The sequence below is a fragment of the Leptopilina boulardi genome, unplaced genomic scaffold, assembly GCF_019393585.1.
Source record: "Leptopilina boulardi isolate dan_hultmark-lab unplaced genomic scaffold, ZJU_Lbou_2.1 LbouV2_273, whole genome shotgun sequence".
NCBI classification, from domain to species: domain Eukaryota; kingdom Metazoa; phylum Arthropoda; class Insecta; order Hymenoptera; family Figitidae; genus Leptopilina; species Leptopilina boulardi.
Window position 1 is genome coordinate 1,947,375 of NW_026137833.1, and position 21,815 is coordinate 1,969,189.

Consider the following 21,815-nt stretch of genomic DNA (forward strand, 5'->3'; position numbering starts at 1 on the left):
GAAGATGATAAAAAAAAGAGGGTGTTTAAAGACTTGTACATAAAGAAGGAACAAAGTTTTAAGAAGAAATCAAGTAATTAGTTGAGTGGTGCACTTGGTCTCGGCACCGACTAGTGCAGCAAAAGGCTATGTATTTGTGTGTATCTGTGTTGGTTTTGAGGGAGAGAAGGGAAGGAGGAGGACTAGGGCAAGTCTCGACTGACGTACAAGACGAAGTAAAGAACCACAGCAAACCACTACATCTTTATATATATATCTGTATACATATCTAACTTATTTCTACTACTTTTGCTTGTATATAGTGACCACCTTACCCCCCTTTTTCTTACCTATTGGGTGGACGAGACCACCACACACACACACAACTCAGTATGAGGAGGATTATGGTTTTTCTCTATATACAAGAGAGAAGGAGGGGGCGGTTTTGGGGGGGCAAAGGGGGTGTTCAATGCGCGGCTTTCGAAAGGATGGTGATTGTGGAGCGTGGCCAGAGTCAGAGTTAGGCGTATAAAAGGCCCGTCGACCCAGCCTAAGTCAGTCATTCACCGCACTACCAGTCCACCACACACAAACCAAACATGAAGGCCTTTGTGAGTATTCCACCAAGGTGGTTTAACAAAGGGTTGTCTTTTTTCGGGGCTTCTTTCTGTTTGCAATCAATAATTCTAATTTCAAAAAAAAAATATTTTTTCAAAAATTTATTACTAAATTAGTAATTCCGTTTCTCTACTAACTAATTTTCACTTTTATATTCCATTTTCATTAGTTTTTCATTTTACTAAATTGCAATTTTTCAAAAGTGTAAAATCATTTCTAATTCGTGAACAGTTTTTTTTATTTCTAAAATTGATTCGATTCAGTGTTGTTTTTTTTTAAGAGTAAGTTTTTCAATGACAATGAACATCATTATCATCGAACTCTTTCTCTCACGACTTTCATTCACAATAGAAGAATCTTTGTAGTATATATATATAAAACCGGTTCGGTTCGGCTTGTTAACGGTGCTGGTTGTAAATATAAATCGCATAGTAGAGGAGATCATCATTGAGAAGCAAAAGCAAAAGTCACCAGGCGACTCGTCGTCCTCGGTGCGGTTACATCTTCATTCACTAAAAACCCGTCAATGAATTGCATAATCTCATCTTGATGCTCCTCGTGTTTCCCGCTTATAAAATCAAGCAACGTGTTACATTTTCATCCAAAAAAAAAAAATTTCTCATTTCCCTCTAATTTTCTATCTAGTACAAAAAAAAAAATTAACCAAAAAATTAATTACTATTCCAAAGGGAACTGAATTTCAAAAATAATTTTTCTCCCCTTAATTTTTCTCGGTAATTAAAATTATGACAAAAAAAAGGGAAATACAAATTTCAATATTAAATATATTATCGTTTCTAAAACGGGATGTGAAAGTTGTAGAGCTCGTTAGATATATATGCATAATTTGCCATTTTATTTCTGCATACAGTATTTCCTTAAAAGATTGGGTGGGGGGGGGGAGGCGTAAAACTAATATTTCACAAGGGTGTCAATTTCCCGGCAAAGAAAATTAAAAAAAAAATAATAAATTTCAAAATATCACTTCCTTGAAAAAGAATTTTTTTTTGTAAATTTTTCTCCGAATAGAAATTGGGTAATAAAAAAACTCACAGAAATTAGTAATCTCTGGTAATTTAAATCGCAAAAGTCGTTTTGTCCTCTATTTCTTTTTTGCCTTACAAAGAGCTAGATAATGAGAGATCAATTAATTATGAATCTCGTGCGACTTTATGGGATTACGTTATACCTCGATTGCATAAAATCGAATCGCTCTTTTTTTTTCCCCCCCGTTCTAACAAGTACGTAATGCCAAAGAATTTTTCCCCTAATATGGTCCTGCAAGGCGTGGCCCGGTTGACCGAGGTTGTTAAACTATGCGAGAAAATGCAATCGGTGCACTATCACTCCAATTACGAAACGTTACAGCAGTGTATAAATTTTCTCTCTCTCTACTATAGTAGCTTATTACTTGTTTTTATGACATAACAACCCCCTTTGAAGCAATTATATTTCTTTTTTTTTCAAACTTTTGATTTTAAGAAAAATTAGTCTTTGAATAATTTATATTGATATATATATATAATATTTGAAAGTGAAAGTTTTTTTTGATCGCTTCCGTGAAAGAATATGAAATTATTATTTTTTTTTAAAATAAAATTCAAATACAGAAAAGTGCAGCACTCAATGTTTCCTTTGTTGTGAGGCATCCAGTGGAATCTTATTCTTCTATTACTAAAAGGAATTCTTTTATTCCAGATTGTGCTCGCTTGTCTCGCCGTTGCATCGGCTTATCCCGGAGGACACACCGGATATGGAGGTTATGGACATGGAGGTTATGGACATGGCCTCAGTGGTGGTCTTGCCGCTGGAGCTGGTACCGCACACTCCCTCCAAGGTGGTGCATCTAGCTTGGGATCCGGTGGTCTTGGTGCCAGCTATGCTGCTGGTGCTGCTGCTGCCGCTGGTGCCGCAGGAGTACAACAAGTAGTATCCGGTGGAGTTCTCGGTGGAAGGTCCGACATTGGACCCGCTGAAGGACCAAAAGCCAACGTTGGACCCCAAACTGGACCATCAGACCTTGTTGGACCCCAAGAAGGAGCTAAATCCATTGGTGGACCACGTACCGGACCATCCAGTCTTGTTGGACCAGCTGCTGGACCATCCACCCTTGTAGGACCATCCCAAGGAACTGCCACCCTTGTTGGACCATCCCAAGCCACCGCTAACCTCGTTGGACCCAGCTATGGAGGTGTTGCCTTCTACGCCGGTGCCGGTGGAATCAACGGTGATGACGGTAGCTCTGGCTCCGCCGCCGCTGCTGCTCCAGGAGGTGGATTCGGTGGTTAGTATAAAATCATCTAAATCATCTGAAATCAAAAATCATCAAAAAAATTATAATCAACAAATTAAAATTTTAGGTCTTGGAGGTGCTGGTGCCATCGCCGTCATTGGAGGAGGTCCAGGAATCGCTGGAGGAATTGGTGGACATGATGCCGGAGTTGCTGTGATCAATGGACCATCTGGCGCCATCCACGCCGGACTTGGCTCCCATGGAGCTATCATCCCCCATGGAAAATGGTAGACGAAACAACATCTCAGCGATCTCGGCACGGCGACGGCGGCAAACCCACCACAGTTTTACCGGTCAAAGAACTTCAAACGCGCTCAACGTCTTCTTCACCACCCCACCAAAGTTTTTTCTCTCACATTATAAATTCACAAATACACCTTGAAGTATAAGTCCAGTGAATATAGTCAAGTGACTAATTCAATAGACAAAAGAAAAAAAACGGCCAGTGGAATAGAAGAAAAATCTAATCGCTCCTTTTTAAAATTCTGACAAAAAATATCATCGGATTATCAACCGCGATCCTTGCCCGATACTTTTCGGGCAATTTGGAATCCAGGAAATTTAGTCAATTCCCGCTCATCCTGAGTCCGCGGAGAGTTAATCAATTGTCAGAAATTTTGGACGATTATTAATTTCGACAATTCCATTTTGTGCTCCAATTATATCATCATTTGGTTCGACGGTGTTAATTTGTGGAAAAAAAACTTTGGCGCTTTACACACGGAGTATGAAAACAACTGGGATTTATTCTGTTTTCTGAATATCCTGTGTTGTTTTCTACTCTCTCTCTTTTCACACTTACGTTTCTTTTTACCATCTTTTCGTAAGTCGCCGCTCTCACGCACATTATTATATATTTTTATTTTTTTTTTTTATTCCCACCACCCCTCGAGATGGGGCACATGGTGCTTGCGCCACGTGCCTCACGTTGTTATACTCACTGCCGCACCCAAGCATACATTATATTATCACATACTCGTCCATGCGCATATATGTCTTCTTTATATATATATATATAAATAGGTATATATTTTTTATATGTACTTTCTTCTACTACTTCTTCTTCTTCACAAATTATATATATATATATATACCATACACATTTACAAAAAATATACCATATGTGTATAATCGTTTATTCGTATATATATATATATAAAATGCAAATACATGTACTCGTGTTTATTGTTAGTGAAGGAGACCGGTAGATTATGGTAGGTCAGCCGTTCCCCTGAGTGAATGAATGTACATAGATGGCGCGCCGCCGCCGGCCCCCGACCCCGCCCGCCCTCGTCATACCCTTTCTTTTGCGATCACGACTAGCACCCCACCAGCCACCATAGATAGATACCACGTATTTATAGCGTTTATACATTTATACAATACTTTATATAAAATAAAGCATCAGTATTTAAAACTCATATTTTTTTGTCAATCTTACTTTTTAAATCTTTCTCTTTTTTTCCATTTCCTTTTTTCCACTTTATTTAAAGTTAATATAAATTTAAATATATTTAAAATGCAAAAGAAAAATTTATTTCTTAATTTTAACTTCAACTAAATGTTTATAGAAATACTTATTCTTTTTTGTATCAATATACGAATTGTTTAATTATTTACTCTTCTATTATTAGTATAGTAATAAGTAAAGTATTTTGATACTTATTTTTACTAATTCAAAATATTTGCTAATATTTGAAATCATTTTTTTGAAATTAGAAATTTTAAATAAATATACACTTAACAAAAAAAAAAACATAACACTATGTGTAATAACAAATAAAAAAAAAACCTGCAAAATGAGTTCAAGACTCAATTTGAAGTGCAACAAAAATTAGCCAATGCTTAACAACATAGAAAGTGGTGCCATCTTACTGACTCATAGCACTTTAAATTGAGTTTGAATTCAACTTATTTTGAGTTGAATGTTTTTTCTGTGTATATAACAAAACAAAACTGAAAAAATTCCAACATTCTCAATAGCAACATTGAGAATTAATTTTCAACTTACAAATTTGCAGTAATCGGATCACTGACGAACCGTACGTCGAAGTGAGCCAATCGCGAAGTAGGTGGTAGTTTGTACATTTGTTGCTAGTGTCGTGAACAGTGAGCAGCATGCTACCATTTGACATACAAACAACAGCTGAGCACGAAAAAAATAAATAAAAAGCACGTGAAATACGTGATTTGACTAGACAGAGACGAACAGAGACTATAAAACAAAGATGATAGTATACTGCACACTGTTCATGTACCTGCGAAATTAGCGACAAACTTTCGAACTACCACATTCTTCGCGATTGGTTCACTTCAACGTATAAGTGTACTCGTCGATGATCCGCATTCAGCATACTGTTCCGTCTTTTCTTGTGTGAGCACCCTAAGGAAACCGATCACGCTATAGAAAGTGCTTCGAAAATGTACGAAATATACCAAGTTCACTGCATTCTACTCAACTAATAATCTAGTTACGCATGCGCACCAAACATCTGTGTTGTTTCTCATTCAAAGTATGCTAGTAAGATACAACGTATTTTAAAATTTAAACGGTTTTGTGATTTAGAGATTAAGTGTTTACAATTATTATTATCGTGTTAATTTAGTGCTAATTCAGTGTTTTTTTTTTTTTTTTGAAAGGTGCTTGCACTTTAAAATTTCTTGTGGGTTTTTAATCTTTGAGGTTCCTAGAATATTTTAAAAAATATATATTTAGGAGCTAGTTAGACATGGAGAATAGACTACTCTCTAAATTTGAATTAGCTAAAATTTCACTGTTTGAATCAGCGAATAAAGTTTTCACTGCAAATCAGCGGATACAGCTAATAAAATAGCGAAACATGAATCGGCGAACGTCGGTCATTTTCGTCGGAAGATAAATTTATTTTTAAAATGGAGTATTTCGCTGATTGAAATAGTTGTTAGTCGCTGATTCGCAGCTGCATACTTATAGCTTTTTCAATCAGCGACAATTCGCTGCCAATCAGCGGATTTTAGATAATTCAAATTTAGAGAGTACAGGAATGGGATTACAAATAGCGACAGCGCTACGAAGATTTCACTACGTAGCGATTCAAAGCTACATTCACATTAAAAAATTTTCTAGCTATCGGGTGACTTAAAAAAATGGTATCATTTTGATAGATATAGGTTGGTACAATTGTTTTTCTGTGCAGTTTTTTTTCTCATATTTGCTTTATTTTATAATTTAACAATTTTTTTTTGGAATCAAGAATGTATCAAATTCATAAGGATTTCCCACGATGAAGAAATGAAGCAATTTAAAGAAGTATCTAAAAGGCTGACAAATTTTTCAAGTGTAACACTTCACATCTCAAAAGTTATAAAAAGGCAATTCGAGGCAATGATAATTATTAATATTATTACATTAACACTTTTATTTCCAATTTCTATCCTTACAAAAAAACAAGAAAATAATTCAACTTTATCCATTAATAATAAACTATTTACTTTTCTTTTTTATATTAATAATTAAATATTTATTGCATTTATATTTATTATCTTTTTCATAGGATTAAAAGTTTCTATTAGACATTGTCTAAAATGGGAAAAAAATTTAATTAAAAAAATTTTGAAGATATAACCTCAGAAATAGAATTTTTGTTCTCACGCAAGGGTTCACTAGAAAAATGTATAGGGCATTTTTGTGATTTAAAGAGATTTTCAAAAAATAAAAATTTAAATTAATTTAATTAAAAAATAATTAATTTAATTTAAAAAATTTATCAATTTTTAAATTTAGGCTGGTAAAGAATATCCTAATTTTAAATCTCATGCAATTATTATTTTTAATTCTTGCAATAAGATTAATTTTCTTAATTTTTATTTATTAAATTAAATTAAAAAAATTTATTTCCCTTTATAAATTATTTTAACATTAAACTAGATAATTTATTTTTAAAGTTGTTATTTATTAAATTAATAGGTTTTTTGCAATATTAAAGTATAATTTATTTGGTCACTAGTTAATTATTTTATTTGAAACTAACAATTGGCAAACATGAAGTTAGAGAATTGATTCCACCTTCATATTGTATTTGTTTGCTACGTAGATAAAATATTTTAGGAAATTCACATGAATTCTATGTCAATGTCCTTATTTAGAGGGGTTATGTTTATAGTTTCTTCTAAATTACCATCTTGCAGTTTAAGCTTTGAAGAAATTGTCAACGGCATTTTATTTTGGTCATGATTTGGAACAAATTTCACTAAAAATATGTAAGTTTTTAATTCTAATTAACGAAACGCGCTAAATAGCGACTAGCGCTATTAGAAATCCCACTGCAGGAGACCAATCTTCCATGCATTTACTTCTTTAAAATGGTGCCAAGATTCGTCGTAAGCTAAGACAAGTACTCATACAGCCCCATAGGTGGCTGTGTTGTTGTTTTGAATAACATAACCTGAATTTAGGTATATTTTTATGTTGGATAATAAAAATAGACCAATATTGGAAAGTAAAGGCAATTTTTTTTACAAATAAGTTAATAATAATTATTTATTTGTTGTTATTTTATAAATATGAGAGATTCTTTTTCAATCGCCCCAGCCCAAAAAGTCAATGTTCTGGGATTGGCTTCATACTTTGGTAAATTGTTCTCCTATATGATAGTAATAAATCCCTAAAATATAAACTCATTAAAAAAATATTTGTAGAAAGTAGAGGGGGTTGAAGTTTTGACGTTAAGGGTAACATTGTCATTTTCAAATCCGTATAACTATGACAAAAGTTTAAGGATTTTAAATGATCAATAATGAATTTTAATGCATTTTTCACGTACTTTTCAAAAATGTATACGAAATTTAAAAAAAAAATTTTTAAACCCTTTTTTTTCAAAATCAACCCTTATTTTTCGATTTTCACCCCTTCGGGTATTTTTTTTTTTTTTTTTATTTTCATTGGAAAGCTGAGGTTTTTTCCGATGAGCTATGTAAATATGAAAATGGGACAACAATAATTTTGTGAGAAACAGAATATTAAAGTAGGTGGTGCCGATAAGGGGTATACCTGGAGATCATCTTTGAGGATTTAGGTAGGCACCACCTAATTTAATATTATGTTTCTTACAAAATTATTGTTGTCCCACTTTCGTATTTACATAGCTCATGGGAAAAAACCTCAGCTTTCCAATGAAAATAAAAAAAAAAATTCTCGAAGGGGTGAAAATCGAAAAATAAGGGTTGATTTTGAAAAAAAGGGGTTTAAAAATTTTTTTTTTAAATTTCGTATACATTTTTGAAAAGTACGTGAAAAATGCATTAAAATTCATTATTGATCATTTAAAATCCTTAAACTTTTGTCATAGTTATACGGATTTGAAAATGACAATGTTACCCTTAACGTCAAAACTTCAACCCCCTCTACTTTCTACAAATATTTTTTTAATGAGTTTATATTTTAGGGATTTATTACTATCATATAGGAGAACAATTTACCAAAGTATGAAGCCAATCCCAGAACATTGACTTTTTGGGCTGGGGCGATTGAAAAAGAATCTCTCATATATGAAATAGTGAAAAGATGTACCCATTGAGAAATGATTCATAAAAATTGATTAAGATTGTCAATGTTATTGAAGCATAAATAAATTTGTTAATTAATAAATATTTTAATATTTTTAAACTGAAAATTTTTTTTCTTTTCAATTTATTGAAACAAGTAAATTTTTTTTGTTTGAAAAATGTTGATTTTTTTATAACTTTATAATTTTTTTTAACTTTAGACAAATCTTCATATTTTATTCAACTTTAAAGTAATTGATATTTGACTTACGTAAAGTGTAAGTGTACTTATGTTTCTTTGTAAAAAAAATTTAATATTTTTATTATTAATCTATTAATGTTGAAGCAGATTGTGTACAATTATTTATTATTTTATATTTTAGGGGTAATATTAATTGTTCTTGGGGCATTTTATTAAATGAAGAATATTCGTGTATTGGTTTCATATATGTAGAAGGCTACATAACTAAACGAAAAATAATAATAAATTTCAGTATTATATCAATATGAATTTTTGAACAAAAATTATATGTATTATATATAAATTATTTTTTTGTAGTATGTAACAAAACATGATAGATAGTTGAGGAATATTTGATAAATTAACTGACAATATTCTTCCATTAATTTAAAAAAACATTTCTTTTTTTTTGTTTCATATATCTATATTGTACCAGCATCTCTGTCGATAACGTATGGTTCTCATAATTCATCTTACGAGTGGATCTATGCATAACAGGTGCTCACTTGCTGAGAATTAACGAATGTCCAACGTAAATCATATAGCGGCGTCAAACCAAAATCTCGACTAGAGTGAATGTCAGAGAGAAGGTATGGTAAAATTTACAATTCTTTATCTAGAAACATATATATATATATATTATATATAGTTTATTCAACAAAAATAAATTTGTTTTTAAATTATTAAAAAAAATATTATTAACCAAATTTTTAAAGTTAATCTAAGACAATAATTATTCGTGTAAATAGAATATTATAATTAACATTGCTTTTATTAAAAAATTAAGAGATTAAAATTCTTATTATTTGCAGAAATTTTTATGGACAAATCACTTATTCCTGTTGATACATTAAATATACATGATATTGAAGAAAAGGAAATTTTATCGTTCAGACAATTGGAAATAACTTTAAATCAACTAAAAAGAAGAAAATACATATTGCCATATGCTCCATATTTGTTCATTCGAGGTAAAACAGTAATGTGCAAAATTATAGAGGAATTTGAAGATACACCAAACTTGTGGCAGCATTCTCCTTCACAGACAAGATTTAATTATCGAACGTACAAGGGGAAGTTCCAAGATGGAAAATAACTATACAAGGGAAATTAATGAGGCTATTGTACAACATAAAATGAAGTAATTTTCTTTGTTAGTGATAAAAAAAAATTTTAATTAATTCATCAAAGGTCACGTCTAAAATGGCTCATTTATTAGTTTATATATACTCCTATATATGTATGTACATCATTTTCACTTTAAGTAATTTATTTATCAATTATCGCGCGTATTAAACAGCTTATTCTTTATTTATAAACGGATATATGATTATATATTTAAGACTTAGTGATATCAAAAATAATCAAATGCTTATTTATTGTTAGAGGTTTAAAATTTTAAATTACAGTGGAATCCGCTTAGTATGACTCCGCTTACAATGACCAACCGGTTATTATGTCGCACTTATAACAATATGTTTGGTCTGTGTATAAATTATATAGAATTTAGTCCGTTTATAATGACATCGGTTATAATGACAAACCGCTTACATTGACGTAGTTTTAAGTAAATCAATCCGTTTATAATGACAAATTTCAATTAACAGTTGTATTTATTTTCGATATTTCTCTATTGTCTAGCATCACTTAGCGTTTCATGAGACTGTTTTGATCCGTAGTTTTAAATTGTTAGTGATATTGTGAACAGTTTTAGTGAATTTGCTCTGAAAATGGCTTCACATCGGAAAGCTTTCACGATAGAAGAAAAAGGTGCAATTATCTGCAGGCTAGAAAACGGAGAATCAAATTCGTCGTTGGCCAAAGAATTTGGGGTTGGACATTCAACAATATCAATGATTAACAAAAACAAAACAAAAATTAAAGAATCTTTCAATTCTAATGTGTTGAAGTCGAAGAGACTTATTCGCAAGTGTACACGAGAAAATGTCGATAAGGCTTTAGTGCAGTGGTTTAAACAAATAAGAAACCAAGTAATACCAGTTAGTGGCCCCATGTTAAGGGAGAAAGCAAATTTTTTTACAACTCAATTTAACATTGTTAATTTTGATTGTAGTCTCAGCTGGATAAGCCGTTTTAAAGCAAGACATAATATTGTGTCAGGAACAATAGCCGGTGAATCATCATCAGTTGAACAAAACATCGTTACAGAATGGTTAACAACAGTGTGGCCAAATTTACGGAAACAATTTTCCGATGAAAACATATTTAATGCGGATGAAACTGGTCTTTTTTATAAAATGATGCCTGACAGAATTTTAAAGTTCAAAGGCGAGTCCTGTAGTGGTGGTAAAATGTCGAAAGAGAGGATAACCGTAATGGTAACAGGAAACTTAACTGATACAATAAAAAAGAAACTGTTGGTTATTGGGAAATCGCAAAGGCCAAGATGTTTTAAGGGTGTTAAATCATTACCAGTTGATTATGCAAACAACCGCAGGGCTTGGATGACATCAGATCTTTTTGAGAAATGGGTGAAAATGTTTAATAACAATAAAATTAACAAAAAGGCAATAAATTCGATAGTGAAAATGTTTTTATATTACCTTCTTAACGTTTTCTTAATTATTAAGCATTTTATATAAGCGCGCTTTTTTCGACCTATAAGATGGAATAGGGGGAATCATTAAACGATTGGTAAGAAAAGAATCATTACAAAATATTAATGGTAAAAAGACAATAAACAGTGTAGAAGAAATGTTCACTTTTTTTTATTAAAGTGGATGAAGATTATGTGAATGAAATTTCACTAGAGTTATCAGAACGATTTTTAAAAGTTAAAACAATTAAAGGTTGCCGAGAATATCATTATTTTATTCCAGAATCGGAATTCAAAATAAAAAACATATAGGACATCCAAATCATTGAAATTTAAAATTGAAGATATACAAGAGTCGTCAGAAAATCCGACAATGAAAAGAAAATATAAAAGAAGGAGCAAATCACTGAACTATATGTAAATTATAAATTATTGTATTAAAATAGAAATTTCAAATTTAAAAAACAATTACTTTATAATGTAAAAAATAGTCAAGAACTGATATAAACATTAATTTCTATTTTTATATTAAAGTAAAACTCTATTTTCTATTCAATTTCAATTTATTTTTAATATAACATTGTTATAGATAGATAAAGATCTAGAAAGGATAAGATCTAGATCTTAAGGAATCTTCAGAGTTTTTAGAACGAGAGGAAGGATTTTGCATTTGGTCGGAACAAGCTGAAGAATCAATTCATCACCAGTTTTTAAAGTTTTGGAACAGGAGAAAATTAAATGATATTATGAATTGAATTAAATTATGGATTAAAATAATTTTTAATCGTTTGAAAGACGGTTATTTTTTCAACCACTAAAAAGGAGCAATTCTCTCCCAAATGAACAGCTAACCTCAGAAATAGAATTTTTGTTCTCACGCAAGGGTTTACTAAAAAAATGTATAGGGCATTTTTTGTGATTTAAAGAGTTTTTCAAAAAATGAAAATTGAAATTAATTTAATTAAAAAATTAAAAAAAAATTAATTTAATTTAAAAAATTTATCAATTTTTAAATTTAGGCTGGTAAAGAATATCCTAATTTAAAATCTCATGCAATTATTATTTTTAATTCTTGCAATAAGATTAATTTTCTTAATTTTTATTTATTAAATTAAATTAAAAACATTTATTTCCCTTTATAAATTATTTTAACATTAAATTAGATGATTTGTTTTTAAAGTTGTTATTTATTAAATTAATAGGTTATTTGCAATATTAAAGTATAATTTATTTCGTCACTAGTTAATTATTTAATTTGAAACTAACAGTTGGCAAACATGAAGTTAGAGAATTGATTCCACATTCATGTTGTATTTGTTTGCTACGTAAATAAAATATTTTAGGAAATTGACATGAATTCTATGTCAATGTCCTTATTTAGAGGGGTTATGTTTATAGTTTCTTCTAAATTACCATCTTGCAGTTTAAGTTTTGAAGAAATTGTGTATATGTAAATTATTCCTAAAATGAAAGCAAGAGAATCTTTCAATCTTTATTGTAAAATTTTTGACATTTTTAATAAATACTAATAATATGAAAATTACATAATTATAAGTAGTTGGGATTTTTAAATTTTTTAATTAGAGAAGATAAAGTTATTGTTTATTTTAAATTATAAAGGTGTGGCATTAAAATAATGCAGTGGGTATGATCAATGAAAATATATCTTTGAATACATTATTCAAATTGGTGTAATTTATTTTTATTATTTTTTAATTAACTAAATACACTATTTAATTCTATATAAAATATATGAATATTTAAATATTTTAATTGTTTTGAATTTTATTTTTACGAATTTAGCGATATAATAATTTAATTAAAATATTTAATTTATTCGATTTTGATAAAATAAAATCGAAGATGTTTTTATTTAATAAATAAACATTGTGATTAAATTTCCTTTTTATTTTCAATATATAAACTAATAGAGTGAACATTTTTCATTGTCTCGATTTGTTTCCAAGTATCAATTACCAGTCGCGTAAGGAGTTCAAGGGACAACGTCAGAACACGCCTAGGTTGTTAATAATACTATTACCATCAGCTTCGGGTAAATTGAATAATCTACTAAAAAAAAAAAATGTATAATATCCTTGAAACAAAAGATCCTGAATTAATCTACTCAGTTATATACTCCTGCTATGATTAAGAAAATGACCTTGGAGTAGCGTCGTTTATAATAAGGCGCCATCCTATTTTATAATGATTGAGGATATTGGCACAATGCACACATATATATACTGTATACTCACAAAGTGAATAAAAATAAAAAAAAAGTTATGAAAGAATTTCTTTACTCTCAAGGAGTTATGTCTTTAAGGATTTGTATTATTTTTTTTTTGCGGTCAAGGTTTAATGAGGCGAAGATTATAATAGTACATTATAAATTTTATTATAGAACTATTAAAATTATGTTGAATATGGACACCACACGGAGAAAAATGATTAAGCTGTTTAGCAGCAGAATTTGTATTAGCTGAAATCAATTAGCTGGTTATGCTAACGATTTAACTGATACAGCAAGTTATTTGCTATTGCAGCTAATAGATAATTGCTACCCTCACAACAAAAGGATATCCTAAACTAATGTAGGATATCCTGAAAACGTCCATAGGATATCCTAGGATATCCTCAGAACATCCAAACCGCCGTTACGTAGGACATTTTTTGGGATATTCTGGGGATATCCTGAGGATATTTTAGGGATATCCTGAGGATATTCCAGGGAAATCCTAGTGATATCGTGGGGATATTCTTGGGATAAACTTGGTATATCGTTAAAATATTCTAGAAATATCGCTAAGATCTCTCTAGGATATCATTATGATTCAAATTTTGATTATTTGAGATAGCGCTTTTTTTATACAAATAGGTTTCCCGTGATTGTCAATCATCTTTCAAATCTGGGCCTTAAAGTTGATAATTAGAGCATATATTTTAGCCAAAAATGCGATTTTCGACACTTTAAATTCGTTTTTTATGGGACTGACCGAATATTTAAAACGACTCAAGGATATTCTAACCCATAAGATAATATAGACATACTGTGGATATCCTTAGGACGTCCTAAGGACATCCCTAATTATTCCAGGGATATCCTTGGGATATTCTGAGGACGTCCTGAGGATATCCTTGGGACGTTTTAAGGATATCCATAGGATATCCTATTAATATCCGGGGAAATGATTAGGATATCCCTGAGATGTCCCTAGGATATCCTAACCGCCGCTACTATGGATATCCTTAAAGTATCCTTAGGATATTCCTGGGGTATCCCTAGGATATCCAAGGGATGTTTTTGGAATATCCTAGAATATCTGGTACTGTGAGGGTACATTTGATGAGAAGTATTATAGCTTTAATCCTTAGTTACAACAGTTAACTGTGGAAAAGTTTTGTTAAATGCAGTGATATATTAGTAAGTAAATATTAATTATTATTCAAAAATATTGAATGAAGAACTAGTGCAACTTAACCTAAAAATGAAAATTAAATTTTGATTATTACAACAAAATTTTTATATAAAATAAAAGAAAATATTAAAAATAAATTTCTTTCTATAATTCATAATTTTTGTCATTAGAAGAAATAATTTTAAAAAGTAAGAACCATATGAGCCTTACGTCTGAGAAGAGTGTGAAAAAGTTATTTACCGAGAAAAGATTAAAGTTGGAATTTTGGGATAATTTTAAAAAATGTTAATATCTAACAAAACCTCTTCATTTTGATAAGGATTTTTTCCCACTATTTCATCAGCTTTCATCAGAAAAAAAAACCCGGAGAAAAATTTTAGTTTTTTTTATATTTTTCACACTTTTAATGTTATCTTTCAGTTCAGTAGAAAATGCAATTCCCTGCTGTAGTGCATTTTATAATTTTTAATTAATAACGTAATTAGGATCAAATTTAACATTTTGTTATAGTTAACCTCGTTGTTAATTAACATGCGAGTGAACGGCTTTTGTTTTACCTAAAAAAAAAAGAAATAATAATAAATATTATAATATTGTTTACGTATAATAATTCATGCACAAAAAGTGGATTCAATTGATTTCATTAGAGGTAAAATTATTTCCGTGGAATAGCAATTTAATAATAAAATTTTAATTACCACTCCCTCTTTTTTATACATTTTTCATTTACAAATGTGTATATTTAATTTTTTAAACACGGATATGTTTTTCTTTATTAAATAATTCTAATAATCTTAACTTGAAATTAATAAAATTTTTAATTAATAATTTATTAAAAACTTGAAAATTTGATTAAGAATTTTTTATTAATAAAAGGAAATTTAGTGACAATGATGTCATATATAAAATCTTGTTCCTATATTGAAATTTATCATATACATATATGAAATAAGTAGTATAAGTCAATGTGAAACGAAGAAGACAGCTGAGAATTCAGAGCAGTAGAACTATGACTTTATAGTCAGACATGATGGCCATTTGAATGAGAAATTAAATACATAATTTTTCTTTACAGAATTTTTTAATTTCCTCCTAATAATTTTACAATTAGTTTTTCTAATTTTCAAATATATTTAAATAACTATAATAATAGTTTTTCTATTAAATTGCAATTAATTTCGCCAAAACCAAAATTTAACGTATAATTAGATAAAGCATAGATAAAAATTAATGATAATGAATAATAATGAAATATTAACAACTTTTTTGCAATGACAAGACAATTGCGTTTCGACTATTTATTATGTAACTCATAATTTATTATTAAATGTAATTTAATTAATGTAACCTTTTCTTACAGTGTCTAATGAGAATGACGAATCATGATAGCTTTAATGTTACAAAAAACCCATTTGTTGTGACGTTTTCGCATAAAAGCAATATCAGCTGTAAGCAAAATTGTCAAGTAAGCGATAAAGCAGCGAGAAGAAGAGGAGGAATTTAATTAAAAATTAATTATCCATCGAGCAAATTAAGAAGGAGATGCGCAAGATGCTTAAGTGTTGAAAAGGTTCAAAAGAACGTCAATAGAACGATTATGGAAAGTATGAAGAACCTGGTATCTTTATAAGAACTGGTATCCTTTATACAAGTAGCCATGACGAAATACCCAGTACACCTTATTAAAAAAAATAATCTTCATTCTAGAGGATTCCTCTAAATGTAATGCATATTTTCCTCTTAATTTTGGTATCAAAAGTAATAATCTTAATTTAGAAGGATTTTCCTCTTGAAAAAAACCTCTTAAAGGAAGAATAATATTCTATAATATTTTGACAAGTTGAAAATAACCGTAATACACAGGTTTTGAATAAATTATTAGACCACAATAATGGTTATGTATTGATAATAAAGTACAGTTTTGATACATGTTCTAGTCGAAATCCATTATCACGTTGGGAAGCTTAGGGATATTTCTACATGGGTTATTTTATGAGTTTTTGGAAGGCCTAAGGAAAATGATAAATCAAATCATCGAAACGTCGCAACTTGGCAAAATAACATAAATTTGTTTTATGTTTTTTACCTTCCATTGATCGAATTTTACTTCTCATCAAAATATACACTTGGAAGGGAGTATCGCAAAATAAAGATTCCTGTCAAAATGCAATAAAATTATTCGGATTGCGTAGATCACTTCGTCTTAACTTTTAACTCATCCAAAAAGATGAGTGTTTTGTTATATTGATATTATCATTGATTCCAATGGACGCTATTAAATTATCGTGATTAAACCTTATTAGAATTAGAAGAAAGATCAGACAAGAAGGCATTTACAAAGAAGGAAATAAGGAATGTAGAAGAGTTAGATTATACAACATTGAAGATCATCGATTACTTCATCCAAAAGTCCTGGAGGCACGATATCTTAAACCACCATCAGATAATAAATATTTAATGGTTTTTGGATCCAAAGAAGAAAGCGGAATTTTCAAAGTCTTCAGGACAATTCTAATCGAATACAAAAATGGCTCAAGAAAATGAAAGTAGGTCAAAAGAAGAACGGCATTAAATAGTCACAATATTGTCTCTCACCTTCACCTACAAAAGTTTAAAGCCTACAATTTAAAGTTCCACCCTTCTATAATTTTATTACTCTCTCGACCCTAAATCATAAAAATCTCAATAATACAAAAACACAATAAAGTCTAATAAATTTAATCAACCGAGTTTCTGAAATCGCAAGTATCGTATTATTGTTTCGAAACAGATACATATAAAATGTAATTTAAAATCCGTTTAATTTCACCTTTTAAATTTTGTTTTCAAACCCTATTGTTAAAGATAGTCAATTTAGTTTTCAAAAAAAAAAAAAAAAAAAACCTTCGTAAAAACGAAATCATTCGATCAGGGTAGAAAAGGATTAGCTTAAGGAAAGGGTCAGATCAATTTGAACATAATCTTACAGCTCTAATGGTGAGACACTGACATTTAAAATCATTGTCTGACAAAGTGAACGCAATATTCACGATGAGATCCACGCCTTTATTGGAAGCATTATTAATTTTACATTATATTTATATGGTATATGTTTGACCACCAACAATAGTGGGAAAGTTCTTTATTTAATTATTATTATAGAACTTATAGTTTTTCCTATGAAATGTTTAACATCCGATGATGTTAGATTATACTTCATTCTTGGCAATAGATGGCGTTAGTATCATTTTTTCGAAATTTTTTTATTCGTTTACCAAAATATATTTTATAAAGTATTTTATATTTATTCTATAAAAATATTGATATCTATTTAATTTTTTGGATTTTTTAATTTTTTAATTAAAAAATTTTCATTTGGAAAAAAAATGAAAGAAATGTGTATAATTTACTAGTTAACCAGTTGGTTTTCATGAGTAAAGAAGATTTAGAGCACAATCACATATTTCGTAATGTTTTAAAGGTCGAGTTCGCGACTTCGAGACGAACGACCCATCCTTGGTAGAGTGCAGAGATCACATTAATTGCAGGGAATGTTCTATGTAAGGTCCTTGCAATCCTAGTTTTCTACTCGGTGTCTTTCTACTGCAGTACCGAGTCTCTCTCCTCATATTCATCTATCTCACTCCCTCTAAAGACATAAATGCTTCTTCGAGGTAACGGAGCGTGTGAAAATCGAGACACGATTAACGTGCTACCTACAAGAATCATTACAATGAATCAGTTCAAGATTTGTTCTCTCTCTCTCTCTCATTTTTTTTTCCTAAACATCAATTTTACTTGCTTTTGTGAAAAACAAAATTATTTTTTTAAAAATTTTTTTCAAAACATATTTTTTAACTTTTTATTTTCAAAAACAATTCTAAAAGTGTTTGCTAAAAGTTCTTTTGCCCTCTGTTATAATTTAATAAAAAAAAAAATTTCGAATGATTTCACTCGAAGCAAATTTGTAATAACTTTATTTCAATTTAAAGAAAAAATATTGAAATATTTTTCTCTATTTACACAAACTTCATGTATATTTTGATCTATCAAATGTTTTCTATATGAAACATTTGTTTTATTCGTCAAAAAAAAAACTAAAAAATGAATTCAAGAGCTTAATGCTTTTCTAGAGCATAAAGCTGTGGGAATTTAAAAATGAGAACAACTTTTTCGTGATAACTGAAGCGATACTTTAAAAGAAACTATCACTGTAGAATACACAGTCGAGCATAATGCATTGTTGACTGTATAAAGCTTGTAAAAAAAAATATATACAATACACGGAATTTTTTTTTTATACAGAACGAATGAATAATAAAAAGAATAAAGTCAAATATAATGTCAAAGTATTTTTTGAATCGAACAATTTTTTATATTGATAATTCACTGGAAACAGGTCACTTTCGTGGTATAGAATAAAAGAAAAATTATAAGTACTAGAAAAATACACTGTGCTTATTCAAAATTTGGCACCTATCAGATAATCCTTATTATGGCCTTCAAAAACAAAAAATTTCCGCCATATTGGATCCGACATTTTGAATTTTTAAAAATTGACTCCAAATTTGTAATTAGCGACCCCAAAAACCCCCGAGTGACGTGTTTCAGGTAAATCAGATTAATTTTTTAATTTTTTTTCCGCCATATTGGATCCGCCATTTTGAATTTTTTAAAAATTTACTTTAAATTTGTATTCAGTGACCCCAAAAACCCCCCGAGTAACGTGTTTCAAAGTATTACGAACGATTTTTAAGTTTTTTCTTCCGCCATATTAGATCCGCCATTTTGAATTTTAAAAAATTGACATCAAATTCATAACCAGCGACCCCAAAAACTCCCAACTAACGAGTTTTAAGTGAATTTGACGCTCTGTGATTAGGAAAAAAGTGTTTTTTTTTCGTAGTTGATAAAAAAAAATGTAAAATTGCGAATATTTTGAAAATTTGACCTAATTTCACCTTTAAGCTGTGGGATTGGTCGATATATCGACCACTCAAGAAACACAACATATTTAATGTTTCTAGACAAAATTCAATTTTAAATTTTGAAAAACTAACATCAGATTCGTAATCAGCGACCCCGAAAACCCCCGAGTACCAATTTTTAGCCGGATTCGGTTTTTTTTATTGCACATTTTTTTGACTGCGGGGGTGTGGTGGTCTATATATCGACCAACAATCATGTCGGGGACTCTACCTGATATATCCAGTTAATTTATGTATAAATTTTGGATTTTATGACAGGTCAATTTTTACTAAAATTTTCCCGCAGCTAAAAGGTTAAAAAAAACAGTTAACGTCATTAAATTCAGCGTACACAAATTAGGTGTACCTGACAAGTTTGTTAAAAAAAAAAAAATTCGCGATTCGAGCACAGTGTTATTATATTTTAAATGCACTGGTAAAATTATTAAATGTGAACTTTTTAGGTCAACTAAATGTTAAAATAAAGTTTTGTAGCTAAAAAAAAAAGTTTGAATCAATCTGAAAATTTTTTCCACAGTTAACGAAGGAATGTCTACTGACTGACATACAGACAGACAGGGTAATTATAAATTTATATATTTTTTTAAAATCTTTTCATTTCCAGCGTAAAATTAAAATTTTTTCCAACTATTTAACTTTATCAATAACAAGTGTAAATACCTAATTATTTATATATATAAAACGTGGTTACATTTTTGTTTAATTTCATAAAAATTGAATATATAATAAATGTTATTCAATTTCTATATACCTACTTAAAAAATTGTAACTGAACAATTTTTTTAGAATGATAAGTAAAAGTTAAATTTTTTAAAAAATAAATTATCTAACAAAATTAACAAAAATAAGTACTTTTTTGTCACCTTGGTATATTCAAAATAAGTTTGAAGTCATATTTTCGAAATTCAAAATGGCGGATCAAATATGGTAGACATTTTTTAAAAAAAATTGATTAAATTACTTTGTATTTTGTTATTTGGTAATTTTTGTGATTGTTGATTACGAATTTGCTTCCATATTTCCACAATTCAAAATGGTGAATCCAAGATGGCGAAAATTGTTTTAAAAATTGATTAGATTTGCATAAAATTTATTACTCGGAAGTTGTTTGAGTCACTAGTTACAAATTTGGTTCCACATTTTCAAAATTCAAAATGGCGGATCCAATATGGCGGAAATTTTCTGTGATTGAATTTGGTTGAAATTTGTTACTCGGGGGGTTTCCCAGGTCGGTGAATACGAATTTACTATCAGATTTTCAAAATTCAAAATGGTAGATCCAAAATGGCAGACATTTAAAAAAAAATTAAGTCAAATTGTTTGCAATTTGTTACATGCAGATGTTTCGAGTCACTGATTACGAATTTGATATCATATTTTCAAAATTTATAATGTCGGATCAAATATATAGTTGAAACTTTTTTTATAAATTGATTAGATATGCTTGAAATTAATTACTTGATGGTTTTTCGTGCCACTGATTACGAATTTACTATCAAATTTTCAAAATTCAAAATGGCGGATCCAATATGGCGGACGAATTTTTAAAAATTCATCGGATTCACTTGGAATACGTTACTTGGGGGTTTTTTGGGTCGCTAATTAGGAATTTAAAGTCAATTTTTTAAAATTCAAAATGGCAGACAATATGGCGGGAATTTAAAAAAAAAATAATTGGATTTGCATAAAATTTATTACTCGGGGGGATTTCAAATATGGCGGTTTTTTAAAAATTTGTATTGAACTTGATTAAAATTTGTCATTTGAGGATTTTTCTGATCGCTGATGACGAATCTGACATTAAATTCGTGATTACTGATTCAGTCAACGGGAGAATTTTTTTTTTTTTATTAAAACTGCTAAATATTTAAATTGTTAATAATATCAACAAATAAAATCATTTGGTCTAATAATTTCAGAAACTTATTGCACGATCAAACTAGACATGGAAAAAATAATTTTTCATAAAAAATGAATAATTTTTTTTAATTTTAATTTTAGTTGATCTGTTTCGAGAAATTCTGACACAACATTGAAATGTTGTTATTATTATCATCAGAGTGCGAAGGCCATTATTGTGAACCTAAAGGCTAATTTTCTTCTTTCTATATTATCATCGAGAGGAGAGGAAGGTGTGTCGATTATTGCGACCTTCTTGCACAATGGGTGAGTCTCCCATCAGCGGATATGATTTGAAGGGATCAGCGGGGGCGCGGTAAAG

General features: G+C 29.6%; 2 protein-coding genes and 1 long non-coding RNA gene across 4 annotated transcripts; 2 read left to right on the forward strand and 1 right to left on the reverse strand.

Annotated features, from left to right (window-relative positions):
* Window positions 1–467: 467 nt before the first annotated feature.
* LOC127281539 (spidroin-1-like) lies at window positions 468–4,311 on the forward strand. Its single transcript, XM_051305264.1, has 3 exons — window positions 468–590; window positions 2,296–2,881; window positions 2,958–4,311. The coding sequence occupies exons 1-3, from the start codon at window positions 579–581 to the stop codon at window positions 3,119–3,121; spliced, it is 762 nt and encodes a 253-aa protein (XP_051161221.1). The 5' UTR covers window positions 468–578; the 3' UTR covers window positions 3,122–4,311.
* Window positions 4,312–4,678: 367 nt separating this feature from the next.
* Window positions 4,679–12,836, forward strand: LOC127281552 (tigger transposable element-derived protein 4-like). Of its 2 annotated transcripts, XR_007843056.1 has the most exons (4): window positions 4,679–5,403; window positions 9,091–9,244; window positions 9,467–9,795; window positions 11,801–12,836. XR_007843056.1 is itself a non-coding variant. In XM_051305294.1 (2 exons), the coding sequence occupies exon 2, from the start codon at window positions 10,385–10,387 to the stop codon at window positions 11,255–11,257; it is 873 nt and encodes a 290-aa protein (XP_051161251.1). In that variant the 5' UTR covers window positions 9,116–9,244; window positions 9,467–10,384; the 3' UTR covers window positions 11,258–11,750. The 2 variants fall into 2 exon arrangements, 1 of the variants encoding a protein (XP_051161251.1); XM_051305294.1 differs by lacking the exons at window positions 4,679–5,403; window positions 11,801–12,836 and having other exon boundaries at window positions 9,116–9,244; window positions 9,467–11,750.
* LOC127281555 (uncharacterized) lies at window positions 9,089–15,141 on the reverse strand. Its single transcript, XR_007843057.1, has 2 exons — window positions 14,868–15,141; window positions 9,089–9,270 (listed from the first exon to the last, which is right to left on the reverse strand). It is a non-coding gene; the product is annotated as an uncharacterized LOC127281555 (long non-coding RNA).
* Window positions 15,142–21,815: the final 6,674 nt, after the last annotated feature.